Raw genomic sequence first — 25,875 nt, forward strand, 5'->3', positions numbered from 1 at the left:
CAGATCAAGGCCAATTAAACACCTTTAAATAAACAACAAGACAGGAATCTACGAGGACTTTTTTTTTTAGGTTACAAACTGGTAATTACAAGGGTATTATGCTCTAAATGTGGTTTATGAGGACATTTCTAGTGTCCCCATAATTCAAATCGCTTAAAAAAAAAAACAACAACATACTAAACAATGTTTTTTTGAAGATGTAAAAATGCAGAAAGTTTTTTGTGAGGGTTAAGTTTAGGGGTAGGGGACAGAATCTATAGTTCATATAGTGTAAAAATCATTCTATGGAGAGTCCTCATAAGGAGAGCCGCACCAACATGTGTGTGTGTGTGTGTAATGAAAGCTGTTGTGTAAAATTTTGGGGTGAATGAGGCCAGTTTAGGTTTAATAATAATAATAATAAGTTTTATTTATAGCCTTTCCACAAGCTCAAGGACACTTTACACTCCATATACATTTAACAGGACAAAGTACATTATACGTTTGTTGTGGGATGTTTGTTTATAACGGACCTGATAAATCAACAATAGGCACCAGAGCAGTTTAACATGACATGCCCTCCATGCCCTCCTCCTAACCACTGTGTGCGTGTTTGTGAGTGATTATCTGATTCTGAATTGCAAAACACATTAACACGCACACACACACACGAAATAGAATATTTGTATTTTAAAATGCATAGTTATGTTACAGAATGCAGATTTGTCAATAAAGTCATGCAAAAATACACAATATAGTAACAACAGTTCACTTAGCTACTGTGTAAATCACTGCACAAATGCAGATGAGATGAATCTACTTATTAAAAGGACATTTCAATGTAAATCTGTGTCATAAGTAATTTTATCATGTAGTTATGGTTTTATTAAACCAATAAGACACTTGTGACTACAATTTTAGAAATTATGACTACAGTGGTAGTGCCATTTGTACAAGATGGCGCCACGGATGGCAGCCTCGGTGTGGAGCTCTCCGATTCTTTTGTTGTTTTTGTTTGTTCGTCCTGTGTTTAGTAATTTTTTTTTCCAATCAGTTTTACCAGGGACGAACTGCTGAACATTCGACAGCACGTACCAGACAATCTTTTCCCAATTTTGGACTATTTGGATGTTTTGCTGGACATTATAGTCGGAGGTGCAGCTGTGTTGTTCAAGCACGCTATGAGATGCAGGTGAGGAAAAAGAGCCAGCACGTTGTTCAAGCTCCACAGAAATCTGGCTGAATGAAGCCATTCCGGACAGCGCGTTACATATGCCGGGCTTTCAGCTGTTCAGAGCGGATCGCATTGCGGAGTTAACGGGGAAAACAAGAGGCAGTGGAACATGCTTTTACATCAATGAAAGTTGGTGTACAGATGTAACAACGTTAAAGAAGATGTGATGTCCTAATTTGGAAGTGCTCTTTATTAAGTGTTTATATTCCTCCACACGTGTGCGTGAACGCAGCGCTGCAACACCTGGCTTATCAGATCACAGACACGGAACAACAATACCTGGACTCACTTTTATTATTCTCTGCGATTTTTGACAATGCCAGCCTCACCCGTGAACTGCCAAAATACAAACAGAACATTACATGCCCCACCAGAGACAGAAATACACTGGATCACTGCTACAAAACAATAAAGGATGCATATCGCTCTGTCCCTAGAGCAGCTTTGGGGCTCTCTGATCACTGTCTGGTTCATCTTCTTCCAACCTATAGGCAGAAACTAAAATCAGATATACCTGTAGTAAAGACTATAAAGAGATGGACCAATGAAGCAGAGCTGGAACTACAAACTTTGACTGCACAGATTGGAGTGTTTTTGAGGCTGCAGACACCAATCTGGATGAGCTCACAGATACTGTGACATCATATATCAGTTTCTGTGAGGATATGTGCATTCCTACTAGGACTTATTTAACATACAACAATGACAAACCGTGGTTTACAGCAAAACTCAGGCAGCTTCGTCAGGCCGAAGAGGATGCTTACAGAAGTGGGGATAAAGTCTTGTACAATCAGGCCAGGAACACACTGAATAAGGAAATCAGAGTGGCTAAAAGAAGCTATTCTGATAATAGCATCAGTGTGAGTGGCCTAAAACAACTTACGAACTACAGGACTCCTGCCCCCAATACTGTAGGGAACCAACTGGCTGACAACTTGAATGTGTTTTACTGTAGATTTGTAAGGCCCAGTCTCACACCCCACACCTGCTCTGACCTTCACTTCACACAAACATCAACACCTCCTGCAACCCCTCTCCTCCCCCCTCCTGCTACTCAATCTGCACTTAAGATCTGTGAAGAGGAGGTGTGCCGTGTCTTCCGGACAACAAAAGACAAGGAAAGCACAGGGCCCAGATGTTGTTTCACCCACTTGTCTAAAATCCTGCGCTGACCATCTGGCCCCCATCTTCACACAGATCTTCAACAAATCACTGGAAAAGTGTGAAGTTCTCTGCTGCTTCCAACGCTCCACCATCATTCCTGTCCCAAAGAAACCCAAAATCACAGGACTTAATGACTACAGACCCGTCGCTCTGACGTCTGTGGTCATGAATTCATTTGAGAGACTGGTGTCACAGGTCTGCGGATGATGCAGTCAACATGGGATTGCATCATATCCTGTAACATCTGGACAGACTAGGGACATATGCAAGGATCCTTTTTGTGGACTTCAGTTTGGCTTTCAACACCATCATCCCAGCTATTCTCTGGACTAAATTACACCAACACTCTGTTTCCACGTCTATCTGTCGATGGATCACCAGCTTTCTGACGGACAGGCAGCAGCTTGTGAGAAAGGGAAAATTCACTTCCAGCACCTGTATGATCAGCACTGGTGCCCCCAAGGGATGTGTGCCCTCCCCACTACTCTTCTCCCTGAATACAAATGACTGCAACACCAAGGACCCCTCTGTCAATCTCCTGAAGTCTGCAGATGACACTACTGTCATCGGCCTCATCCAGCGACTGGCTCACTGGTGCAGTCAAAACAACCTGGAGCTGAACACGCTCAAAACAGTGGAGATGATTGTGGACTTCAGGAGGAACACCCCAACATTGAGCCCGATCACCAGTCTAAACAGCACTGTAGCAGCAGGAGTCATTCAGGTTCCTGGGCACTACCATCTCACAGGACCTGAAGTGGGAGACCCACATTGACTCCACTGTGAAAAAGGCCCAGCAGAGTTTGTACTTCCTTCACTAGCTGAGGAGGTTCAACCTGCCAAAGGCGCTGCTGATACAGTTCTACTCAGCAGTCATTGAGTCTTTCCTATGTACATCTATAACTGTCTGGTTTGATTCAGCTACAAAATCGGACATCAGAAGTCTACAAAGGACAGTTCGGACAGCTGAGCGGATTACTGGATGCCCCCTGCCCTCCCTTCAAGAACTGTACACTTCCAGAGTGAGGAAAAGGGCTAGAAAAATCACTCTGAACCCCACTCACCCAGCCCACTACCTTTTTAAACTGTTGCCTTCTACAGAGCACTGAGCACCAGAACCAATATATATATTGCTTAAATATTTAACACCCATTTATGTGTTTTCTATAAGTATTCAAGCAAACATCCAGGTCATTTTTGAGTCTGACAACTGAACATTTTCAAAATATTGAGTTTTTATTTCCATGTGTCTGCCTGTCTGTCTCTTTAGCCGGTCTGTGAGTCTGTTTATATGCACTCTCAATGGGATTCCGGAGAGTTCTTCGGGCTAGCAACTAGCGGCCTATTAATACAGATCTCGCAGAGAGGACCGGCATTACATCATAACAACATGGTTATTCTGAAGAGCTACACATTGCTTTGAAAACTATTTCAGGAGACACGGGATAGCACAGCTATTAGTGTAAAATCACTAGCCAACAAACTAATAATAATATACTGGGGCAGTGAGATGACCGTGGGTGGGGTTTAGACGGTTTACACAAAGCGTGTGTGTATAAACGTGTGTTATCGTGACAATGTCTATGCATATACGATATATATATATATATATATATATATATATCATATATGCATAGACATTGATATATACAAGATATACATACATACATACACACACACACACACACACACACACACACACACACACACATACACCTTACATACTAGTGGGTCTTATATAGTGTGTTTGTGTGTGCGTTTTTTTTCTCACCTCGATGTCTCGAATGAGAAGCTGAGTTGGCGTCTCCACTGGCGCTTTGCTGTCGATGACTTTCTGCACGGCACACGCCCAGTGCACCGCTTCGTTGTAGTGCTTTGTAAAGAGCCTGTAGCAATGCTTGCGGCCATACACTGTCAGACTCCAGTAACCTGTCACACATACACAAATCGTAATGGCTCATTTGTTAATGCAGTTCTTCAAAATGAGACATTCTGTAAAGGGCATATGAAATAAAAATAGCATTTTCCTAACCATTAAGAGGGAATATGCTAAAAAGAACATTCAAAAATTGCAATAAAACCGTGTTTATATTGGTCTTGATTAAAGACAAACTTGCTAGAGCTCCAGCGTTTTGACAACCTTATATTTCACGTGTCTGGTCTGCAGTGAATATGTTCAGACTTTCTTGAGTGAATTGGATCTTTTGAGGATCTTACCAATATCTCATTTCTCCCCCGTTGTTAACTTTGGCAATTGAAAGAAGTGTACTTTCAGTACCCAGATGATGCACTTCTTGAACCATCAAAACGGAGTGTGAAATGTTGGACACTTCATGTACTCAGTGCTCGCGTCTTGCTGTACATAGCAGAAGGGGCGGAGTTACCTGGCTGCGCTGCTGGTCTGACAAAAAATGTCTAAACAATGGAGAATTCAGCAACGGTTCAGTGAAGACAGCTCCTTACAAGTGCGAGTTGAATGCTCTATCATCACACTAGCTGTGTGAATACGTACGTTAGGGAGGCTAAACAACAAGTAAAAATGTGACAAATCTGCAGTATACCCAACAGACTCGTGCAGTGCGTTTTAAGCCATTCATCACTATTTAGCCCTGTTCAAAAAGGGCTTAGCCCTGATCGGCTTGTGATGCGCGAATGGCTTGCATGTGCAGCGCGACTCTTGTCACACTTTAATAGTGTTTAGTCTCCCATTCAGCTGAAGAAAACACACTGCATGATCATGAGGACTACATCAAGATATGGATTGGAATGCAGGTGCAAAAAACTTAATATAAATAAAATATCCTGCTCCTCTCTCGCTGTTGCTTGCGTACTAGTGATTAACCCTCTGTGTGATTTTGAAAAATGTATGACATAAGAAATATTTAAGATTCCACACAATTTCGTGATCAGTAATCAAATAAGCAAATTTGTGACATTAACTGTTACTCATTTTGTAAAAAAGGACTGGTTTTCTTTCATTAAAGCACCTTTCACAATATGGAAAATAAAAAATGGCACTCCACGTCAAAAAGGTTGCCGACCCCTGATGTACGCTGTTTGAGATATAAGTGTTGAACTAAATTTGTGTAACACGCTAAAGCAGCAACACATTGCTTATGTTTGAAATGTCACTTCTGTCAGCTGTTAAACGCAAACACTTCCATGTGGTAAATAAATCTTCAAGTGTCAATTTGGGACGATACTGCACTTTGTAAATTCATACACTACATGGCTGATTGCATTGTGTGTATTATAAGTGCATAGTGTATAACACAGTAAGAGATGGGGTAGATTTCCATTTGTATGTCAAATGATTTTACTTATTAAAGTACAATGGACAACTCAGCTTTCTGATTCCCCCCTTCCCCTTGGAGGAAGACTTCTTTGTATCCCAGAAGAAAAAAACAATGATTAGCTTCTAATATTTGCCACCAATCTTGCTAATGCCAAAAAATAATAATAATAATAATAAAAAAAAAATTATAAAGTATATTCCCAATAGAAAATTGTTATAGTTTCCAAATAGTTTCCATCAACATTCCAAATTTAAATTCCCAGATATTTAAGATTCCCATGATCTTTGAAACCCTTAATTTTTCAAATCAAAATATCTGGTGTCCACTGTAAACAGCTCAGATTTCTGGAGTTCAAAACTGTGTCTTATTAAAATTTTAATAGAAAGACCATCATTGCTGACCAAGTGTCTGTAGGCATGCCGAAGCATTAGACATGATATTATATGCCAGTTGTCTGATAAAAGAAGAAACAGTGTAAGCTGTGCTGGATAATGACTGACTCCTGACCAACTGCTGCCCCTCTACACACACAAAGTTTCACTGTCATCACATGCACACTCATACTTTTATCTAGGAAAGTCCCTAAACCTAATCTGGGAAAAGTTCAGAGATTTGTGGACAACTGAGCTGGTTAGACAGTTTGTGTGCGTGTGTTTCAGAAGTCCAGCTGAAAATGTGCTATTTGAAAACGCACACACATTCATCAGTATGACTAAGCAGCTGAGCCGGTCTGGTCATTCCCAACAATTTATCCAGATAACAATGTGTCTTGTTTGTCTGCCTTTATTTCTCTTTTGTTTTATTGTCATTATTTTTATCTCTTATTGTCATTTCAAACAATCCCCCATTTCCCTAATCACAGTCTGCCTACAAGAAAGAATTCACACCAATGTCGACATGAGCTACAGTCAACAGGGTCTGTGATCTTTCTATCTCACTTTTGGTGATGGTAGGAGTCCAACCCCTAAAAAGTGAGTGAAATAACAAGTGAAATATTGTATTTATTCTGTGCTGGGCTCTGAAAGGTTGGCTCACACTGAGTAACATTCTTTAGTAATTCATCGATTTGAAGAAAACCTGCACAACTACTGTACTTTTCTTTCTTAAATCTGAGGGACTGAGGTTACAGGGGCCTTTTGTAAATTCATTTGTGATAATATGTCATGGATTGAGTTGGTGTGCATACAGCCTGGCTGTCTGCAGGTGTATGCATGTGACTGTTTGACTGTTTGTGGGTATTTTAGTGATGTAAGCAAGACTGTAACCACAAAGACTTTGCTGAGTATGTCAAGGAGCTCTAAAATACCTGGCGAGAGATTTCGTTTAGCATACTCATTCACCTCTATCACAGTGCTCAGCTGGCACAGTGTCCCCTGACTCCCCTGGAAGAATGCGAGATCTTGGCACCAGTTGTTCAGAAAAATGACGTCCTCACAACACTCATAACACAATGTGCGTGCGGCAATGGAAGGCTACAGTAATGTGTGTATATATTAATTTCTGATGTAATTTTACACCATACCCTGAAGAGAGGTGATTAGCACAATTAAAAGCTATCTTAAAAATGGCATCATTTTAGACTGATGTATTATGAATTATTCAATACAAATTAATGCACTATATGTTTAGACTAACATGCTATAATCAATATTGTTTAAATAACCATGACACAAGACTGCAAAGTCAAGAGTTTCCGTTTGTTTATTAAATCATTCTGACAAATGCATAAGATATGCACATGAAGTGTAGAAAACAGGTGTCATCTATGTCAAACAAGGATGTGTGATTTAAGCTTGTTTCCAACCTCACGTTAGTGCTCAAGGTCATCGGTCATCAGAAAAAGATGTAGTGCAATGTAATGAAATGTATGTGATTAAAATGTTTCACGTGAAAAAAATATTTAGTCAAAATACATGGTTGTTTTTGAATGGCCGTCAATAGGGAACATAAGGGTGAAGGGTGTAGTTCCTGCATCTACCAGCAGGGGCTAACAGGGACCTGCTATTTTTATGTGTATTTTCAGGTGTCTGTGTGGGTTACCTGTCTGTTTGTAGGTATGTTTATCGGGCCACAGCACAGAGCAGAGGGAGGTTAGTACGAGCGTGCCCAGTCTGCGAGCATCTCTGTCTGGGCCGGTGTAGTAGTCAAGAGAGTCAGCCGTCAACACAAACCAGAACCTCCTCTGCCGGAGCCAGCCGTCCTGCACCTCCCGCAGGAGCCAGCCTGACAAAACAGCAGAAATCAGAAAAGAAATACATGTTATTATTGTGCTAGACTCTAATATTTAATGTAAAAATGATCATAATAAATCTCACAATAATATAATATGAATTATTAAATATTATAATATTTAAATGGGCTGCATTTCAAAAATAAGTGTAATTTGACCCAAAAATGTCTACAGTGGAGTCCAATTTTAATGCATTATATTTGTGACTTTGTAATTTTATTAACCATTCTTTTATTTCATTCTAACCTTTTACCATTTGGAAAGGAGGCTGTGGAACACTCCAACCGGAACTAAAAAAAATACTGTTTCTGTTCAGAATGAACTGAAATGAAAAACATTGTTTTTCATCCCTGGTCTGAATAATGCTCAGTTCCTAGATCGCTCTCTGGGTTATTCCTGATTACTCATCCAATTTTGCTAATAATTAAATGTACTAATAATTGTAATGCAGCTGTCAGTTGTCATTGTGACTTACGAAGTAAATGATCAGTTTTACTTGTTCAAAAGACAAGCACCTGGGAAATTTTGTGTCCTGATATTATGAATATTCTATTATATTCACATGCGAATATGCATGTTAAACTTGAAGGACCAATGCATAATGTGTAATGTCATTCTTTGAGAGCTAGATAGTGGTGCTCTTGCCATTTCAGACTCATGAGTTCTCATGGAAAAATACGCAACAGCACAAACCCGCGCGTCCACATCCAGCCGAGAACGCAGCGTACAAAACCACTGCTCGCCCAGCTTAACAGAGGGTTGTAAGGTCACGCTTGGGATAAAATCTCTCTCAAGACCTCCAAAAAGTTTGTTGTCTATGCACAAGAGTATATCGGTGCCAACAATCAAGAAAAGCTTCATGGGAAAAGTTTTTTTTTTTTTTGGTAAACCCTCATCAAAAGACCTCTGACACCCAGACCATGTTACCTTTTTTCCACTGCTGCTTGCAGATGCACACCACCTGCTATATTTCCCTTTGAATATGTATGTGTTTGTGTGTGTGTGACAGTGAGCCAGATAGACTGGGGGAAGACTGTCTTATTTAGCAGCTCTGCCGGTCAGCATGAGACAGACTGGCGGAGTATTTGGCCCCCTCTACACTAATATTACTTTGCCCTGCTTATTATTACTCATTACATGTGATTGAGTATTATTACCTCTCCACTGCAACAAATATCACACTGTGCTCACATTCACATATTGTGAGATCATACAGGACTCTGAGTAACACACACACACACACACACTAAAAGCTGTGGTCAGCATCTTAAGTGTTGATTAACTAATATTTGTCTCTCTCAATTGGTGTGCAGAATGTCAGCCAATCAGTGTGTCATATGCATAAATGCATGCATATACTGTAGATATTGTTTAGCCTTCCATTCCCTGGACATCACACTGTGTTTGCTGTGTATTGAGAGGTAATTATGAGTCAGACTTGAGATTGACTTTAATACTGGTCTACTAATAAATTTGCCAGAGTTTTATTTAAAAAAAAACTTTAGAATAGACCGATTATCGGTTTGACCGATATTTTATATATATATTTTCTACTTAATCGGTTATTGGCTACTTAATATCAAATCTACTGATATATGCAATCTCTAATAAAATCTCAGTTTTGATTTTGATAATTATCATAATATCTGTAATTTTTGAAATTATTATTAATAGTATAAAAATAATAATAATAATAGCAATATAATAATAATAAATTAGAAATAGTTCTAATTTTTCTTGCTGTAGTCAAATGATTCTTTAGTTATCATTGCATCACAAAGCATAGATAAAAAAATATATAAATCTGGCTGAATATCAGTTATTAAACACTTGAAAATATAAATAATCGGTTACAGACAATATTGTCAATATTTTAGAAAAATGTGATTTGTTATATCTTTCAAACTAAAATTAGCACAAATCAGATCTGACTCTGATTCCAAGTGACTAGTATTCAAAAAAGATGCACATTGTTAACACACAAATGCATGCAAACAAATGCACCAATGCATGCAAACAATTAAATTAGTCACATGCCCAGCATGCCAGACATGAATTGATCTGGAGTTCTTCAGTAGCTTTCAGTAGACTTTCATCCTCACCTTTCACAAGCACTTCAGGCTCTTCCTCCACCGGCATCTTGCTCTTCTCTGTGATGAGACTTCTCTTCTCCTCAGGAACTCCTGACAGACTGAACACAACACAGACCGTCAGCAATGTGCATACTGTAACCCAGTAACTACTGTATGCACAAACCTCCCCCAGCACCCTATGCACACACACACATATACATTCTATACACACCCATTCCCTGAGGGAAGTTGGGGTCAATATAACACTTCTGCTGCTAAAATGGACCCTTAACATAGCCTGAAACCACTTCATATATGCAGACATTTCACATTTCACACACACAAACAAAACACACACACACCCCTCCACTCTCCACCACCATGGCCAGGCAGGCTGGGCTTTATCGGTCTGGCAGCCAGGGAAAAGACTGAAAATAAACGTGACTAAGAGACGCCAAGGACACTCGCACGCAAAGAAAGAAATAGGAAGAGAGGAAGAGATGAGGAGAAAGAGAGTAGTCTAGGGGCACTAACAACAAAATAACTAAAAAGTGTTACTATGGTAATAGCATGGTACTCTCTCAAGTACCTTACAGCACCATCTAAATATCATGGTTCACGAATAAGGTAATTATTCTGTGTCATGGTAAATATGAGTATCATGGTATTACCATTTGAGACCCTTGCTGTACCATTACCATTGACATTCATTTTGGTGCATATTGTAACTGGCCAGGAACCGTCTATTTACATATGAAAGGGCCGTAGTTTCCCTGAAAGAGCAAATATATATATATATATATATATATATATATATATATATATATATTAGGGCTATTAATAAATTAAAATCATTAACACAAGTTTATTTATATTAATATACTGTATTTTTGCATGCAAACAAGGAAAGTACTGATTTTTTCTACATCGAGCACTGATAACATAACATAGTTTTGTAAGAGGTGGTTAAGTGGCAAAGATCAGGGCTGGTAACCAGAAGGAAGCTGGTTTAATCCGTGCAAGAAACAAACCATTGATTAAACCATGGTTGCAAGCAACTGCAAGCATTTACTAAATGATTACTTATACTGTACATCAGAACAAAACAAAACGTGGAATTCTTCTGTATAGCAGCATGTAACAGGCTGGTAAAAGATTAGTCAGGTGACATCATTAGCAGACAAATGATATGTGATGTGAAGAGGAATACTGAGACCAAAAAACCTTAAACAAGACAGTGACGGATGGATAATTATTCCAATAACACTGGCACTCAGACTGTCTAAAACACACACACACACACACACACACACACACACACATTTTGAGGCTGTAGCACAGGAACTGAATGTGACAGTTCTTTGTGAATCCAAACAAGACGTTACTGAAGCTCCTGGCATCTGAAGCCATCATAACTTCATTTAGCCATAATTATCTGTTTAATGAGCTGGACTTGCTAATGTCTCCCTTTAATTAGCCATTTGTAAAGTCAATCAAATTGAGAGTCTTAAAAAAAATGAATTTGATGTCACGTTACTGTTGTAACCAGGGATCATATGATCACTGATTGGATGAACACAGGCCTGATGTGTGTACAGGAACTGATGGGTGAGCAAATGATCTGATCGATCACACCCACACAGATTTGTTTTCTATTATTGTAGGGACATTTCCATTGACATCTTTGGCTTTTATATGGAGCTACGATATTTTTATCCCTTATCCCTACACTTTAGCCTCATATTTTTGCATTTTTACATTTAAATTAATTAAGACGTTATTTAGTATGTTTATTAAGCACTTTCCCCACACTGAAAGTGATTTCAGGTTTTACTTGCCTTGTGGGGAAACTTGGTCCCCTTAACGTAGGCCAAAATCTCTCTTAAATATTAAAAAGTACTACCATGTTTTATGGACATTGTCGAACACGATTTTGGAAATGTACCCTGGTATTCTTTTAAGTACACTTGGGTACCACATAAATACTATTTACAAGAATGGCACATAATGCCGATTATTCAGTACCATGATATATTATATACATTATATATATATATATATATATATATATATATATATATATATATATATATATATATATACACACACACACACACACACACACACACACACACACAGGCAACCAGAAGTTTGGAATAATGTACAGATTTTGCTCTTATGGAAAGAAATTGGTACTTTTATTCACCAAAGTGGCATTCAACTGATCACAATGTATAGTCAGAATATTAATAATGTGAAAAATTACTATTACAATTTGAAAAAAGAAATGTCAGAACTTCTTAAAATACTTAAGAGTTCTCATCAAAAAATCCTCCATGTGCAGCAATGACAGCTTTGCAGATCCTTGGCATTCTAGCTGTCAGTTTGTCCAGATACTCAGGTGACATTTCACCCCACACTTCCTGTAGCACTTGCCATAGATGTGGCTGTCTTGTCGGGCACTTCTCATGCATCTTACAGTCTAGCTGATCCCACAAAAGCTCAATGGGGTTAAGATCCATAACACTCTTTTCCAATTACAGTATCTGTTTTCCAATGTCCGTGTTTCTTTGCCCACTCTAACCTTTTCTTTTTGTATTTCTGTTTCAAAAGTGGCTTTTTCTTTGCAATTCTTCTCATAAGGCCTGCACCCCTGAGTCTTCTCTTTACTGTTGTACATGAAACTGGTGTTGAGCGGGTAGAATTCAATGAAGCTGTCAGCTGAGGACATGTGAAGCGTCTATTTCTCAAACTAGAGACTCTGATGTACTTATCGTCTTGTTTAGTTGTACATCTGGCCTTCCACATCTCTTTCTGTCCTTGTTAGAGCCAGTTGTCCTTTGTCTTTGAAGACTGTAGGGTACACCTTTGTATGAAATCTTCAGTTTTTTGGCAATTTCAAGCATTGTACAGCCTTCATACCTCAAAACAACTGATGAGTTTCTTGAGAAAGCTGTTTCTTTTTTGCCATTTTTTACCTAATATTGATCTTAAGGCATGTCAGTCTATTGCATACTGTGGCAACTCAAAAACAAACACAAAGACAATGTTAAGCTTCACTTAACGAACCGAATAGCTTTCAGCAGTGTTTGATATAATGGCAAGTGATTTTTCTAGTACCAAATAGCAATTTAGCATGATTACTCAAGGATAATGTGTGGGAGTGATGGCAGCTGGAAATGGGGCCTGTCTAGATTTGATCAAAAATGACTTTTTTTCAAATAGTGATGGTGCTGTTTTTTACATCAGTAATGTCCTGACTATACTTTGTGATCAGTTGAATGCCACTTTGGTGAATTAAAGTACCAATTTCCTTCCGAAACAGCAAAATCTGTACATTATTCCAAACTTTTTGCTGCCAGAGTATATATTGGATGGACGGACGGATGGGATACACCGATCAGCCACAACATTAAAGCCACCTTCCTAATATTGTGTAGGTCCCCCTCGTGCCACCAAAACAGCGCCAACCCACATCTCAGAAAAGCATTCTGAAATGATATTCTTCTCACCACAATTGTACAGAGTGGTTTATCCGAGTTACCGTAGACTTTGTCAGTTCGAACTAGTCTGGCCATTCACTGTTGACCTCTCTCATCAACAAGGCATCAGAATGGTGCCCAAAACAAAAAACATCCAGTGAGCTGCAGTTCTGCGAACGGAAATGCCTTGTTGATGAGAGAGGTCAACAGAGAATGTCTGTTGCCAGATTGGTTCGAACTGACAAGTATATGGTTACTCAGATAATGGCTCTGTACAATTGTGGTGAGAAGAATAGCATCTCAGAATGATATATATATCATATATACACTATGTATCATATACATATACATAGTGGTTTTACCAAATAAAACCATCACTGTTTGAAGATAACACCACAATACTTGAAAGGGTATGCTGGCTTCAGTTGAAGCCATTTTACATTATTTTAAATACTGACATGGCTTCTGTCACTCTGACAGCACCCACTGATGCTGTTTTTTATGGCCTGTCAATCTGGCCAAAGAGTATGTTGCCTTATCATTGACCTCAGATCTGATATGTGTACATCTGATGTATTTTTGTATTCTTTACATATCTCTAACCATATCAGTGTTCTGTACATTTATTTACAGGTCTGTTTACAAGTATGTGTGTGTCATAGAAATGCAGTGGCAGATCCCTGTGGATTTGCATCACTCTCTAATTTAAGTTGAAGCTCAGATGGAGTCAAAGGTTTACATACATCAGTCATAGACACACAAACACACACATACACACACACACACACACACACACACACACACACAGAAAGAGAGAGAGAGGCAGACAACACAAAAAGAGGAAGCCTGTGAGTGCTGGAATCAGCCAGTCAGAACCTGTCAGAACCAGTTTATGGAACAGAGCGGAAAGCCAGTTTCAACAATCCGGTTTTGACAAAAAACCTTCCCTATGCCTCAGGCATGAGAATAACCCTCATCCTAATCTAGACTGCATTAACCCACAGATAAAACGAGCTGAGGTCTCTTTCTCATATAGGCCACTGGAATGGGCCCAGCACACAGACACAGATACAGTACACATGCTCTGCTATATAGAGACTTTAGAGGGCAGTAGGATCTCTTATGGATATATATGGGGTATAAAAGAGAAGATGAGCTTTATGACTCATGTCTCGGGGCTAGAATGGTTTTTATTATCTGTCTAGACTTTAAGTAAAAAAAAAAATAAGACTCTAAGGTTGAGAAAAAAACAGGGATTGTGATCTAAAATAATTTATATTATGTTCCTAAATTGAAAAACGGAGCACCAAGCAGTGACTGATCCAGTCGAATCACAGTCAGAACGTGCCTCGTTTCACTTTAGAACTTTAAAAAGATATAAAACACTGATTTATTTTCTATTTTCTCTAACTCTCAGTACAAGAATACTAATTTCTAACTTTCTAATGATCTGTTAAGAATTATATGATGTGGCAATCTTACTGATGTTTGTAATTAAACTTATAAGGTGTTATCAAGAAAATCTAGCTTTTAAAGGGGTCATGTCATGAGGAATCAAATGTTCCTTGATATTTTGACATGTAAGAGACATATAGTCAACTTTTTACTATAAAAACATACTGTAAATTTCAGAACTCAAAACTTAATCCCCAATGCAATAAAAGCATTTATTGAAACAAAGCTGCCAAAACGCCACCTCTACATCCTTACATTAGTGATGTCACAAAGGGTACTTTAACAAGGTTAAGATGGCAAGGAGGAGGCAGGAACCAGACAAACCATCAAAATAATGTTTAATGAAAACATAAAAAGACACAACAAACACACACACGGCAGCTGCGTGGCTCTCTCTCTCCCGAACTGCCGCATCCGGCTCGGCTTTATCCCTCTCCTCGGCTGATTAGCCCGATTGAGGGCCGGCCATGCGCACTCACGGCCCGGCCCTGCCCTCCTCCTCATCAAAGGTACTCATTAATTCATGACCGCCTCTACAGCAAAAAAACATCAATGCCTACTTTACATCATTGCACCCTTGGCCTCACCCACTGGGGGTCAGTTCGTAAAGAGAGAGTGAGAGAGCAAGATATAGGTCTACTGCTCTGCCTCTTGTTGTTTTGTACATTAACTGCTCAACAATCAGTTTTTTCACACATCCGTGCTATTTTTAATAATTGGTGTATGTCAGCAGTCACCAATTAGCGGACTGGACCCCGGCTTGGTTTCATCCGGACCACGATGCATCATGACAACGGTTGTCCCATCTTACCATTTCTACAGTTTAAGTGAGCAACGTGTCATCACTACGGAGCTGTACACACCACTCTAATTAATATTTTTTTCTACCACCAAACGTGCTTCATTCCCGCTCCACATGTGTTGCCTCTCTCCCTGCTATAGACATAAGGTGCCGCATACACCCTGATAAATAGAGTTGCAGGTGCTGTTATTTTAACAACAGTAGTGGAGACACGATGTGCAGCAATATAGATGGATACTAGCATCTTTCGCCTAAACACACTGCAGAAAACAAGAATGAAGCAAACTGAAACTATCTTCATCTGTCTGATATATGACTCCGGTGGTTCAGCTAAGGCACGTTCGTGACAGGACAAGTTAACGTGGCGCCTATAAAGTTTTTTCCAGGCAGCCTATTTATACCTACAGCCTATATCTATACATCGATCAGCCACAACATTAAAACCACCTGCCTAATATTGTGTAGGTCCCCCTCATGCCGCCAAAACAGCGCCAACCCGGATCTCAGAATAGCATTCTGAGATACTATTCTTCTCACCACAATTGTAAAGAGCGGTTATCTATCCGAGTTACCATAGACTTTGTCAGTTCGAACCAGTCTGGCCATTTTCTGTTGACCTCTCTCATTAACAAGCCGTTTCCATCCACAGAACTGCTGCTCACTGGTTGTTTTTTGTTTTTAGCACCATTCAGAGTAAATATTTTAATCTTTTTGTAGAAAAGATCCCTCAGACCCCAACACTTTGGCTGCTCTGCCAAATGTGAAACACACACACACACACATATATATATATATATATATATATATATGCTTCCATGTAGACAGCATCATTGATTATAATGGGTTCTATTGCTTTTGACACGATGCACCTCTTGCGACCGCTGTAGACAGACAGGGTGTGAGTGTTAACAGATGTGCCCTAGGTGAACAGTTTAATATATTCGGATGCAATGTGTTGGATGTGCGTTATGTGTAAACCCTGAAATGTAGTTTTATAATATTGTGGGGTTGTTCATTCTCTAACGACTGAATTTCAAATATGGCTGTATTTTATGGGCTGCACTATATTAGCCAATCAGAACAGTGGGCGTTTACGTTGACGTTTAAAGGAGGAGTTGAGGCCAAAACCGAGCGTTCAAACAGAGGGCCAGAAAGAGGGTGGAAAATGATAATATACTATTACTAAATTATGACTGTTATGACATTATCGGTGGACCTCAGGGAAGATAATAAAACAATTTAAAAAAAAAAAGAACATTTCATGACCCCTTTAAAAACTTGGGGTCCTTGGGTCTTTTGGCTTAGAGTCAGGCTAGAAATTCCCTGGGTCAGTAAATGATAAAAACATTCACACTGACAGTGATTGGAGGTCACAAAGTTGCTGTACTGTTTGTTGCTAGTAGGCTTTTACTGCTCGACTGCTATATCCAACTGTATCAGGTAGCAGATCATGTGAGCTTCACTGTCTCCACCTATTTGTAGTCGTCATATCGACTTCATTTGAATAAAGCTGAACTCGCTCAACTCTGCTGCTCTGCCAATGGTCTCTGTTGCTCATGTTGCCTATATCACCAACTCTAATTCATAAAAAATGATTTTGGGTCGCTTTGACACTGCAAATCTCTGCCATTGTGAACACCCCTTAAAACCAGTAGTAAACCAAAAATGAAGCTTAATTAAAATAACTCATTTATTCATTTTATCTAAAGTGACTTATAATGCAATATCCATTTAATCAGTTTATATGTTTCCTGGGAACTGAACCCATGACCTTGGCATTGCCAGTGCTATGCTCTACCAGTCGAGCTACAGGAACCCAGGAACCAATTCTACCTATACCACACAGCCAACTCAAAAACCCTTCAAAGTGAAGAATAGTTCTTGATAGGAATAAGGTCCTTTGCTGAACTCAAGTTGCTGAAGGACCTTTGACAGACCTTTATTGTAAAAAGTGCAAGAATGGCCACAATTCCACATTATCTGACCTTTTCTCTGAGAAAATACAGTTAGCAAGTAAAGCAAGCATAAAGAAAGCCAGGAAGTGGAGGTTACAGTAGTTGGCCTTTGACTGTTTAAACAGTGGGGCCCTTCTGTGTCAATGAGCGAATACATCAGTTCAAGCACCTTGGACCTTCAAAGCCTGATAACAAGCAACACAATTACTTGTCATCAATTACCAAACAATACCTGCTCCCGATCGACATGAAGCAGGTCACGTCTCGTTCAAACCTTGCAATATACACATGTGCAATCAAGCGAGCACACACACACACACACACACACACACACACGTGTCTGTGCAGTCATTGTGTCTAAACTTGAAATGCCACACCTAAATACAAAGGCACTGATAAAGCACAGGCTTGGCTTAGGCGTGGTGTGACTGTTTGATCCATTATATAGGATAAGAGTGGTGCACCGGGCCAAATTTATGAGCTGTGACTCTGCCATCATGTCGATTGAATGAGAGCCGAGAATGAGATGTGTTCAAGAATGTTGACGCATGCATTCTGTTTAAAGAGATCAATGTGAAAACCTGTGAATGTGAACATTTTTAAAGAATTAGTGTGTATTATGGAGAGCGAATCAGTATTTAGAGTCTGTGTGTGGATACAGTATTTTTGCCCAGAATAACACTTTACAATAAGGTTCTACAAATTTACATTAGTTAATGCATTAGGTATCATAAGCTAACAATATATAAATATACAGTTGTTCATTGTTAGTACCTGTTAGTTAATAATGCATTAACAGATGTTAATGTGTACAATTTTTAATGTAAAAAAGAAAATAGTAGTATATAAAGAAATTAACATTTATCAATATTATTAAATGCTGTAAAAGCATTGTTCATTGTTTATTCATGTTAACTACTGCATTAACTAAAGTTAGCAAATACAATATTACTGTAAAGTCTTAATAATTTTGTTGCTTTTGTAATAAGAGTTGCCCTTTAATTACCCAGGAGACTTGGAGTTCTCTTGTGTATCATTTAAGTATCAACTTTGTCTCAGATATTTCTCATAATATTCCTTCTAATATACCTTTGGATAAATTAAAAAATAGGGGAAAAAATTAGACAATTGTTGACATACATTGAAAGTATAGAGCTATAAAATTAACGTAAATAGCATAGCCAAGATAATCTCGCCTCTGAAAATGTAATGAGAAACAAGTTCATTCTGAAATATTTCACTTTTGATTGTTGACTTTCATATTTTGCCAAATCTGAGCACTGTTTGTGACCCTGTTGAATAATGACTGTTGAGTTCTAAAACTGTAGTGGAAGTACGTGAAATGACTGGTGTATTTTTCTCAGGAGAAATATCTGAGATGCAGAAAACTTAATTTGAGCTCACATTAATCTCATAGCTGTCTAGAAGAAACAATAGTGATATTAAAGAGGAGGTGTCATTAGTGATTTTTCTTTCTCATGGGTGAGACTGAATATTATGGGATGCTTTGTGATGTCTGCATATGTGTTAGATATGGAGGGTGTTTGAAGAGCAAGTCTGGAAACTGTAAAGTAGGGGTTTATACAATAGTCACAGCTGGAACACAGGTTTGGAACAGCGTAGTGGATCTGTAGCATGGGTGTGCGGGGTAAGCACAAGTGGCGCAAGATAAGTGTGTGTGTGTTTGGGGGGTGGTGGGGGGGGGGGGGGGGTCTCCGTCTCCAAGGTTTCCACAGCTGTCCAATCAAACCCATCCCAACCCTACCCACTGCTGCCCACTCTTTTCCCAGAGTCAACAGCAGCAGCCCCCAAGAGCGGCCTGCAAGTCGACTTCCTGTATCAGGGAGAGCAAAGCAGGAAGCAATTGGTTACGCAGGATTAAACAAAAGGAGTAATAGGTGTACAGGAAAATCAGTGCGCTTTTTACAAATCTAGACATGGCACCCCTGAGGGAGAAACAGCAAGAGAGAAATACATAAACAGAAGATAATGCGGCCTAGACAAAATATCAAACTGTACTGTCAACAAAGTGTTGAGTTTCTCACAAAATACTGATAGTCTACACATGGTTTAGACAGGGACATCATAGACATCAAATATGCTCACACTGCTGATGCAGATCAAGTACAAAGACTTAATGTTGCTAGAACACACAGACATGCTGTTTGGAGCACATAAGACTAGTGATCGACCAATATGGGTTTTTTAATGGCTGATGTTGAAATCTTGAGAGCAGGGAGGCCGATGTAATGCCGATAAACATGATATCACACAATTTAATATGATAGTAATTTATATGTTCAGAAAATTGCAAATAAATTAAAATTAACTTTTATTTATTGTTATTTTCATGCAAAATTTCACTCAAAACTCAAAATTCACCTGGAGCATTTATTTTGACGGAAAAAGACAGCGCAGTGTGATTTTGTCAGTTTACAGTTTTCCTCATTACAAGTCTGGTGAAATGCTGTCATCGCCTCCTTTTCTGTGATAGGCCTACTGTGTGGAGTTATTAGATTTGTATAATAAATCTAAGATTGTTTGCAATTGTTTGGAATTGCATGAGTGAACCTGCAGCACTTTTCACAATGCACGGGAACCGCACTGAGACGCTGACACGGCCGGAATAGCCTTCTTTGAGTGTCACAGACTGACCGTCACGCAACATCCATGAGCCAGAGGGACACAGTTTTGATCAAGACGGATATAATACATGCTTTTCAGGATGAAATATGAGTGCTTCACAGGACTACGTGCTTCATGGGAAGAAATCACTGGATTTGCACACATTTTGTGAGGTTAGTGAATTATATCTTTGAAATAAATTCTGTCGTTTTCTTTAACCCTTTTGCAATTACAATCAAACCGTTGCGATTACACTAGGCTGGGCTCAGACACGTTTGATCAAACTGGTGTGATCTGCATTCGTGCTGCTGTTTACCAGCAAAAGAGGGACTGAAGCGCTTGTCATAATGAACCAGCTGCTCAAATATTCTTTTCAACATCACAATATCCTTATTTTTATGTTACAAACATTCAATCACTAAATAAAAAGTTTAAAGCTGTTACCATCAGAGCACACTGTTTTGATGCAGCCATGTTTTCTGATGTCAAACAAACAATATTCAAATTAGTAAATTCACTCAAGCTGGTGTAGAGAAAGTGGATGGGCTAGGCTTTTAGAACCTTCAATGCTTCTATCGCGAACTCCGAATCCCATGTTGCATTGCATGTAAACAAAATGGCAGCGCACATAGCCGGCAAGCACAGTCGCGATCACATCTTATCTATCATAATCAATCATTATAAACATCTAAATACCCCATTATGTTTGATAATATATAATCTGACCTTCAGTGCATCTGCTGTGAAGTGTAAATACATTTTTTTAATTTACAACACACATTAAAGAACTCACGCTGGAGGGTCCTTCAGTACAATAGAAACTCACGTGTGAAAAGGTTAAATGAAAAGTCTGCATATTTGCAGATGATATATGGTAGAAGTTGTATTGCTATCATTAGACAAGTTAAAAGTTATAGGAAAGTGTTGAGGAGAGATTGGAAGAATTAAACGCTCGAACAGTACACATCATGAGCTCTTGCGCGTCTGCTGAAGGACTGGGACTGCTTGAATTAGACTTTGTTGCACACCGGTCTATTATTGTGGTAACACAATGGCACGTAACAGCAACCAGTACATAAGACATGCTGCTGCACAACTACATACACACACAAAATCCCCGTGATGCAGACCTAGACAGGTAGTGCTTGGGAGGAGGAGGGCTTCAGAGAGAAAACTCTTGTAGTGCTGCCCTGAAACCAGCTTAGCTGCAAACAACTAAAGCAATTTAAATGCAAGACAAAGAGAGAGTATACAGATTGCAATCAGCAATCAACAGATGTTCAAAGGACCTATCATCTTGCACCTGGTGGAATTTGAATGACAAAACAAAACGTCTTGTCAGTCGTTGCTTATCATGGTCGCAACTGGTTAAGACAAACCTACATGGGAATTTTATCACTAATGCAATATCATGCTGCGTCTGGTTAGGACACTGATGGGTGACAAAAAATTAGGGTGACTCACTGATTTTGATTAGGGAATGAAAGGAATGCTTATGGAGGTCAAATCAAATCCACTCTGAGAAACCTTTGCAGTATAGCTGGTTAAAAAACCTTTACAGTCTAAATTCTCTCTCCACACATTACAAGAGCCCCCCAAACAAACTCTTTCTCTCATTTTCTTTTGCTCTTTCTGACAATCCTTGCACATGATCTCACAAGCCCTACCAATTCCTGTAAGCTTTCAGTGGTATTAACGTCATGGAACTGGAAACTCAGGGGTTTATACTGATGCCAGACAGAATGGTAATATGAAGGCAATGTAGGGATGTGTGTGTGTGTGTGTGCAACACTACATCTCTGACGCTCTCTGTGGCCTATGCTCTCTAACCTAAACCATCTGTGTGGCCCACATTGACAGGAAACTGATAAAAAAATAAAAATAAAAAAAAAAACAGGGATGGAGGAAAGGTAGAAAGAAGGGAAACATATTTTATGTGTTTCCCATAAACGTCCCTTGAATCAAGGGTATTTCTTTGTGTGTGTGTGTGTGTGTGTGTGTGTGTGTGTGTGTGTGAGAGAGAGTGTGTTTCACTGCAAACTCCATGTGACTTGCAACAGGAAAGTGAAAGATAATGAACAGAGAGACAATATCAATAACCTGATTAATCAATGGCTACCACAATAATGATAAAGCCTAATATGACCCAGTTATCCACAACACACACTTTCTAAAAAAAAAGTGTTGTAGTTGGCAAGAACACAATATCTGTTTTTTGGAAGCCTGTGAGGAAATAGCTACCTGCTAACTCTCTACTGTCATGGCTGACCTCAATAAAATACAATGTGACAGCAAAATAAAGAGTTAGTATTCCCACTTTTTTGTTTGTTAAGAGTGTGTAACATTCTCTATGAATATGTTACAACAGTTCTGTGCACACTATTCTTTATAGTGCATTTCTGACCCCAGCCTAGCTGGGATATGTGAAAAAGAAGAATTTCACCGTATATGTGCAAAATGTATAATGTGTGATAAATAAAGAAAATTATAATTATAATTATAATTATGTGGCGTGTTGAACTGCAGTCAATAGCTTATTGATTTTAATTACAATGCAGTGCTGCTTATTTATTAACCAAGCAATGCCCTTGCTGGAAGGCTGCACACACTTGCCACATGTGTGTATACTGTACTGTATACATGCTTATGTGTACACTGTACATGCATGCGTGTATGTACTTAGTGACAGTTTGGGGACAAATCTTTCCCCAGAAGTGAGCTAAATCTGACAAAGCCTGCCTTTAGGGACATTCAAAGAAGTCCTCAAGAAAAATCAATTCAATTATTCAAGTAAATAAATAAAGTTAATACTGTCATTTCAAATACTAAAATACAAAAAGTTTTCACCTATAATAATTCTAATTAGTAATACTGTATATAAAACAACTGAATTCTATGGTAAATCCCCATTTAGAATGTGCTCAACAAGCAGGGTCACGTTTAACCATGTAGTGACTCACAGAGGAGAAATTTCAGTACTCAAAAATCTCAAGCAAAATTTTATAAAGAGAGAATCAAAAAAGAACAGAAACTATGAAAGTACCAGTGGTAAGCTGTCCAAACATGGGAAACATGTTAGCACCAATCTGTGAACTGTCAGGTTGAGGCATTACACTGCACTTCTCGTGGACTGCTGGCCGGCAGAAAAAAAAAAAAAAAAAAAGAACAGACTGCAAAGAAAACCTAAAATAAATGTTCTGGCATGGACATCATTTGTTTGAGATAAAAAAGGAGGGAGGGAGGAAATAGAGAGAGGCTGATAAAGAATACTTTCTCTCTTTCTGATTTTGGTGATGGTGGCTCTTTCTGACCTCTGCTAAAAATAATAGGGTTTACCTAAGAATACTGCCAAGACAATCCATATACAGCCAGATGAGAAGAGTGTGTGTGTCTAATCCGTGATGAGACTAACCGACCTCTTCTCGCACAAAAAAAAAAAAAAAAAAAAAAAAAAAGAGTCATCGTCTGGCTGAAGGTTTCATGCAAATCTCAACATGCTAACACACACACACACACACACACACACACACACACACACACACACACACACACACTCTCTCTACCGGTCAAAAGTTTTGAAACACTTGACTGAAATGTTTCTCATGATCTTAAAAATCTTTTGATCTGAAGGTGTATGTTTAAATGTTTGAAATTAGTTTAGTAGACAAAAATATAATTGTGCCAACATATAAATTTATTTCATTATAAAACTAAAATTAAATAAAAAAAAAAAACTTTTTTGAAATTGATGACTTGGACCGAATAATAAAGAAAAGCAGCCAATAAGTGCCCAGTATATAGATGGGAACTCCTTCAATACTGTTTAAAAAGCATCCCAGGGTGATACCTCAAGAAGTTGGTTGAGAAAATGTCAAGAGTACATGTCTGCAGATTCTAGGCAAAGGGTGACTACTTTGAAGATGCTAAAATATAACACAGTTCTGATTTATTTTGGATTTTGTTTAGTCACAACATAATTCCCATAGTTCCATTTATGTTAATCCATAGTTTTGATGACTTTACTATTATTCTAAAACGTGAAAAAAAAATGATAATAAAGAATGAGTGTTTCAAAACTTTTGACCGGTAGTGTATATGTTGGTGAGGCTATCCTTATGAGGACTCTCCATAGACATATCGATTTTTATACTGTACAAACTATAGATTCTATCCCCTAAACCTACCCCTACCTCTAAACCTAACCCTCACAAAAAAATTTCTGCATTTTTACATCTTCAAAAAAAACATAGTTTAGTATGTTATTTAAGCGATTTGAATTATGGGGACACTAGAAATGTCCTCATAAACCACATTTATAGTATAATACCCTTGTAATTACCAGTTTGTAACCTAAAAAACTGTCCTCGTAAACCACCCAAAACCCGCCCACTCACACACACACACACACACACACACAGAGGTCTTCGAGATTCAAGGCCTCTCAATCTTGATAACACACCACAATAACTGCTCCTTTACAATGTTTTTGAGGAGGGGGTACATTAGGCAGGCAAATCCTTTTTCTGTGCATGTGTGAGAGTTTGAGCATTTGTTCTGACACACCCAAAGCTGTGACAGTCAGGCTGGCTCATATACCATTATCTTACAAGTGGCTGTATAACCTGGAGTGTTAAGTGTGTGTGTGTGTGTGTTGTTTAAAAGCCTCTGACAGTAATTAAACACACAGTGTGATTCAGGAGAATAAGGAAGTAGAGATTTCAACGAGAGTACAGAAAACCCCTCAGTTCTCCACTCATAGTGCACTGGGGGAATTTACAGAATAAACTTTGAAAAACACAAACAAATACATACAAACATGCACACACATATTTAATAGAGGCAGACCGATATCTTGGTTTTACAGATTAATCAGCGCCGATTGCTTTTTGGAACTATCGGTTATCGGCAAAAAGCTATGCAGATAGTTGACAATAGTTTTAATCTAGTGAATGTAGGCTATAAAAAGCTAAATTTGGTAAATACTTCAATATAGAGGATTGTAACTGATCAAGTCTCTGTCATTTCAAAATCAGTAAGTGTATTTCGGGCTTGTTTATAGTTAAAAGTCCCACATTATGCACCATATCTTTTTTTTCTGGTTATTTTGGTTGCACAATAAACTACTGGGATTTTATTCATTTTGGACTCTTGTAGCCTCAATGTTTGTGCCTGTCATAGTAAGGAAAGACTTCGAATTTTTTTTTAACATTCTATAAATTCTATAATTTATATATTTTAAAAACTCCACCACCTTAGTTATTGGTATCAGCAAAATCCACTATCGGTCGACCTCTAATATTTAAACACTACAAAATACATAAAAATGGCAATATGGCTACTGCATTAACCAATCTAAATTATATTACACCAACTGAGTCAACAGAAACATAACTACCTAAAAACAGATGACTAGATACATCAAGTTTAAAATGTATACAACAAACTACAAAAAAAAGACTTAAGTGTATTTGCCCATAACTACAAACTAACATTGTTATTTAAGTTAAGGAACCATTAAGTTCCACGTAAAAATCACAGTATGCGAATATGCCAATCATTCAGTACCATGGTATATGCCAAA

The 25,875-nt window shown here is 38.5% G+C and overlaps 1 protein-coding gene across 1 annotated transcript in view; it reads right to left on the bottom strand.

The window, feature by feature from the left end:
• Positions 1-25,875, bottom strand: part of LOC127449769 (pleckstrin homology domain-containing family H member 3-like) — a 69,204-nt gene that overhangs the window by 23,745 nt on the left and 19,584 nt on the right. The window contains exons 3-5 of the mRNA XM_051713307.1: positions 10,006-10,094; positions 7,714-7,896; positions 4,149-4,306 (exon numbers count right to left, since the gene is read on the bottom strand). Coding sequence (XP_051569267.1) covers positions 4,149-4,306; positions 7,714-7,896; positions 10,006-10,094 — 430 coding nt within the window. The remainder of the gene's footprint in view (positions 1-4,148; positions 4,307-7,713; positions 7,897-10,005; positions 10,095-25,875) is intronic.

This window comes from Myxocyprinus asiaticus, chromosome 13, assembly GCF_019703515.2.
Source record: "Myxocyprinus asiaticus isolate MX2 ecotype Aquarium Trade chromosome 13, UBuf_Myxa_2, whole genome shotgun sequence".
In the NCBI taxonomy this organism is placed as follows: Eukaryota; Metazoa; Chordata; class Actinopteri; order Cypriniformes; family Catostomidae; genus Myxocyprinus; species Myxocyprinus asiaticus.